At 42.6% G+C, this 5,534-nt stretch overlaps 1 protein-coding gene across 1 annotated transcript in view; it reads left to right on the top strand.

Annotated features, from left to right (window-relative positions):
* The window catches only part of LOC145876016 (NLR family CARD domain-containing protein 3-like), a 15,685-nt gene extending 10,533 nt beyond the window's left edge, over positions 1-5,152 (top strand). Inside the window, exons 7-8 of the mRNA XM_082971785.1 lie at positions 1-1,014; positions 1,247-5,152. The exon at positions 1-1,014 is cut by the window's left edge and continues 793 nt beyond it. Coding sequence (XP_082827911.1) covers positions 1-1,014; positions 1,247-1,436 — 1,204 coding nt within the window. The 3' untranslated portion in view covers positions 1,437-5,152. The remainder of the gene's footprint in view (positions 1,015-1,246) is intronic.
* Positions 5,153-5,534: the final 382 nt, after the last annotated feature.

The following is a 5,534-nucleotide window of genomic DNA, read 5'->3' as shown; positions in this document are numbered from 1 at the left end:
CAGCAGAATCATCTCACACATAAAGACATCAAGGAGCCTCCACATCATGTGCCACATTCCAGTCTTCTGTTGGATTTCTGCAACAGTCCTCGAACACATGCTGGAACATAAGAGAGAAGAGATGCCCAAGACTCTGACTGAGATGTACACACACCTTGTGGTGTTTCATACCAAACAGAAGAATGAAAAGTATCTTGGGAAAGAAGAGACAGGTCCACACTGGAATAAAGAGAGCATTCTGTCACTGGGAAAACTGGCTTTTCAACAGCTAGTGAAGGGCAATCTGATTTTCTATGAAAAAGACCTGAAAGAGGCTGGCATTGATGTCAATGAAGCCTCAGTGTACTCAGGATTGTGCACACAGCTCTTTAAAGAGGAATGTGGGCTGTACCAGAACAAGGTGTACTGCTTTGTTCATCTGAGCATTCAGGAGTTTCTGGCTGCTGTATATGTGTTCCTCTCATTCATCAACAACAATGAGAATCTAATGGATGAACCTCAATCAATGTTCAGATACGTTTTCTCGCTGTTCAGAGACAAGCCTGAAGTTACTGAAGTTACTGTCTACAAGAGTGCCCTGGATAAAGCCTTACAAAGTGAGACAGGAAACCTGGACCTGTTCCTCCGCTTCCTTCTGGGCCTCTCACTGGAATCCAATCAGAAGCACTTACGAGGTCTACTGACAAAGACAAGAAGCAGCTCACAGAGCCATGAAGAAACAGTCAAGTACATCAAGAAGAAGATCAGGGAGAATCCTTCTCCAGAGAGGAGCATCAATCTGTTCCACTGTCTGAATGAACTGAATGACCATTCTCTAGTGGAGGAGATCCAAAGCTACCTGAGATCAGGAAGTCTCTCAGAACCCAACCTGTCACCTGCACAGTGGTCAGCTCTGGCCTTTGTATTGCTGACTTCAGAAAAGGAGCTGGATGTGTTTGACCTGAAGAAATTCTCCAGATCAGAGGAAGGTCTTCTGAGGCTGCTGCCAGTGGTCAAAGCCTCCAGAGCTGCTCTGTGAGTAAATAAAATGACATATAAGAAGTATTCATCAGGAAGAAATATTATGTTTGGAGAAAAATATGTATTATAATATGTATATTGAAAAACATATTGAATAAATGCATTGATGGAAGATGAATCTATGTGTTGTTTGGGAATATGAACCAAATGCATCTACCCTTGTCCTTCTACACTACTGGTGTTAAATTACCAGTGTGTTTGTGAAGTCATGATGATCTCGTTGCAGGCTGTCAGGCTGTGGAGTCACAAAGAAAGGCTGTGCTTCTCTGGTCTCAGCTCTGAAGTCAAACCCCTCACACCTGAGAGAGCTGGACCTGAGTAACAATGACCTGAAGGATTCAGGAGTGAAGCTGCTCTCTGCTGGACTGGAGGATCCACACTGTAAACTGGAGACGCTGAGGTCAGTATTCCTGTAGTTGGTCAACAAGTGATAACTGTTCACCAGATCCACATGTGTTTACCAGGCACACATAGTCCACACCATATGTGTTTGGACAGTGAAGCTTACAGTTTTAAATGTGGTGCTATGATCCAGCATTTTGGATTTGAGATAGAATGTTTCATATTAGGTGACAGTACAGAATGTCACCTTTTATTTTAGGGTATTTTCATACATAGCTGTGTTACTGTTAAGAAAGGAAAGCACTTTATGTATTTAGTTCTCCCATTTGAAAAAGTTGTACATATTCGGACAAATTCACTTATATTGTATTAAAGTTTTCATAAGTTTAGTATTTAGTCCCATGATCCATGCCTGCAGTGATTACATCAATTGTGATTCTACAAACCTGTTGAATTCATTTGCAGTTTGTCTTGGTTGTGTTTTGGATGATGTTTTTCCTAATAGAAACTGAATGGTGAATAATGTCCTGTCATTTTGGAGTCACTTCACTTGTATTGTCAGTAAGAATAGAAGATGTTTCTGAACACTTCTACATTAATGTGGATGCTACCATGATTATGAATAATCATGAATGAATCGTTAATGATGATGAATGAGAAATTTACAGAGGCACAAAGATCAGACCCCCTCTGTTATTGGTGTTATTCTGTATACTTCTGGCCCTTCTTTGGACACTGTGTTAACTAACCTCTAGACGAGCTTCAATGCCATACAGCTCTCCTTCCGTGGCCTCCAACTGCTCTTAAATACAAGTAAAACTAAATGCATGCTCTTCAACCGATCGCTGCCTGCACCTGCCCGCCTGTCCAGCATCACTACTCTGGACGGTTCTGACTTAGAATATGTGGACAACTACAAATACCTAGGTGTCTGGTTAGACTGTAAACTCTCCTTCCAGACTTATATTAAACATCTCCAATCCAAAATTAAATCTAGAATTGGCTTCCTATTTCGCAACATAGCATCCTTCACTCATGCTGCAAACATACCCTTATAAAACTGACCATCCTACCGATCCTCGACTTCGGCGATGTCATTTACAAAATAGCCTCCAATACCCTACTCAATAAATTAGATGCAGTCTATCACAGTGCCATCCGTTTTGTCTCAATCAGAAAGATTTGTCATGACGTTGGCCTCTTTGGGTACAGGAAGGACAGTTGACCCCCTCCCCTTTGTACCATCCCCCAACCTACCTTCCCAACCACCCAGGCCCTGTGTGAAAGGGTTGTAAAAACTCTAAGAGGAGTCTCTGGCCACATGGCCCATAGAGAGACACAGGAAATTCTTCCAACTCACAGAATTGGGGAGCCAAGCGACATTTGTGTTCTGGAGAAGGTATGGAAGATTGGTGAAGAATCCAGCTACGAACTGGTCCGCTTGGTACAATTTTGTGATACTCAGAAGAGACAATATAGCCATATTACCATAAAACTGTTTATATAATAGCCTCAGCTTAAGACTTGCATCATAATGGTTGTATAAAATGTATTAATAAGGATAAAGCTATTTGTAATACATTGAGATGCTATGTACTGATGTTAATGTGATAGAATTGGATTTCTGTACCAAGCTTCACTCAGCCATCGGCACGCCCCCCAAGGGACACAGACAAGACCAGGCGTCATTTCACAAGCCTGTTCAAGGGTCACTATAAAACCCACCCTGATTTACATTTCTTCAGACCAGGCCTCCACTCCATGGCCAATAGGTTTTACCATCCAATTCCTTTACTGAAAGTGAACCATACCATGTGGTTAACTTTTAGACTATTGATACCGACAGAATAAGAACAAGTCTTTGATATTAATTATTAGTCTGCAGCTAAGTAAATTATATCATCGAACGCGAAGACCAACGAAACATCCATTCTATAACAACATTAATGAATGTCGCTTTGAAAGATCCATTCTAACCGAGAGAGAGAGAGAGACAAAACTCTCCACAGAACGACGCTCGAACAAGGATCCCGACGACGACACATGAGCGTAAATATATATTGATTGCAATTGTTCCCGAATGAGTGAGCCTTCAATTGTCAATTGTTAATATTAATGAACTCTGTGTACATTCTCAGCTGACCGTTTATGACCCATTGTCTAACAGACCAGCCATGCCTGTTAGCCATTAGGGCACATTACTATACCAATCCTTTGTGACGATAATTACTGTTTGTATGTTTTCTGTTAATTACTTAGTGTAGTAAATAAATGATTTTAAGACAATTGATGTATGGATGATTTTAGTAAAGACTGGGTTCGTGCAGATACAACAATTTACGATGTTTGGAATGAGACTGGACTCGAGGTAAAATACACCATTTAAACCAGAAGATAATCGGCCTATACTATAATATTATAGTAGAGGAAAGTTATATTAGGAAAATTATAGCTTTGTAATCTGAATATTCTCCTTGGTGCCTCGATCTCCGAGTTAATTACAATTAAACGATTAATCAGTTTAATCGTGTGATAATAATTACAGGGAGTTAATTGATAAACATGTCTTCAGTTTAATGGTACCCCAATGACACGACAGATTTCTGGCTCCCAGGTGTCTTTTATACAGGTAACGAGCTGAGATTAGGAGCACACTCTTAAAGGGAGTGCTCCTAACCGCAACTTAAAAAAGACACCTGTCCACAGAAGCAATCAATCAATCAGATTCCAAACTCTCCACCATGGCCAAGACCAAAGAGCTCTCCAAGGATGTCAGGGACAAGATTGTAGACCTACACAAGGCTGGAATGGGCTACACGACCATCGCCAAGCAGCTTGGTGAGAAGGTGACAACATTTGGTGCGATTATTCGCAAATGGAAGAAACACAAAAGAACTTTCAATATCCCTCGGCCTGGGGCTCCATGCAAGATCTCACCTCGTGGAGTTGCAATGATCATGAGAACGGTGAGGAATCAGCCCAGAACTCCACGGGAGGATCTTGTCAATGATCTTAAGGCAGCTGGGACCACAGTCACCAAGAAAACAATTGGTAACACACTAGGACGGAAATCCTGCAGCGGCCGCAAGGTCCCCCTGCTCAAGAAAGCACATATACATGCCCGTCTGAAGTTTGCCAATGAACATCTGAATGATTCAGAGGACAACTGGTGAAAATGTTGTGGTCAGATGAGACCAAAATGGAGCTCTTTGACATCAACTCAACTCGCAGTGTTTGGAGGAGGAGGATTGCTGCCTATGACCCCAAGAACACCATCTCCACCGTCAAACATGGAGGTGGAAACATTATGCTTTGGGGGTGTTTTTCTGCTAAGGGGACAGGACAACTTCACTGCATCAAAGGGACAATAGACGGGGCCATGTAACGTCAAATCTTGGGTGAGAACCTCCTTCCCTCAGCCAGGGCATTGAAAATGGGTTGTGGATGGGTATTCCAGCATGACAATGACCCAAAACACACGGCCAAGGCAACAAAGGAGTGGCTCAAGAAGAAGCACATTAAGGTCCTGGAGTGGCCTAGCCAGTCTCCAGACCTTAATCCCATAGAAAATCTGTGGAGGGAGCTGAAGGTTCGAGTTGCCAAACGTCAGCCTCGAAACCTTAATGACTTGGAGAAGATCTGCAAAGAGGAGTGGGACAAAATCCCTCCCGAGATGTGTGCAAACCTGGTGGCCAACTACAAGAAAGGGTTTTGCCACCAAGTAATAAGTCATGTTTTGCAGAGGGGTCAAATACTCATTTCCCTCATTAAAATGCAAATAATTGTATAACATTTTTGACATGCGTTTTTCTTGATTTTTTTGCTGTTATTCTGTCTCTCACTGTTCAAATAAACCTACCATTAAAATTATAGACTGATCATTTCTTTGTCAGTGGGCAAACGTACAAAATCAGCAGGGGATCAAATACTTTTTTCCCCCACTGTACTACCCACCACTGCGACCTGTACGCTCTCGTTGTCTGGCCCTCGCTTCATACTCGTTGCTAAACCCACTGGCTCCAGGTCATCTACAAGACCCTGCTAGGTAAAGTCCCCCCTTATCTCCGCTCACTGGTCACCATAGCAGCACCCACCTGTAGCACGCGCTCCAGCAGGTATATCTCCCTGGTCACCCCCAAAGCCAATTCCTCCTTCGGCCGCCTCTTCTTCCA

The sequence above is a fragment of the Salmo salar genome, unplaced genomic scaffold (assembly GCF_965601325.2).
Source record: "Salmo salar unplaced genomic scaffold, fSalSal1 ptg000424l, whole genome shotgun sequence".
In the NCBI taxonomy this organism is placed as follows: Eukaryota; Metazoa; Chordata; class Actinopteri; order Salmoniformes; family Salmonidae; genus Salmo; species Salmo salar.
The sequence above is the reverse complement of the archived record's forward strand: the minus strand, read 5'-3'. Positions and strand labels throughout refer to the sequence as shown.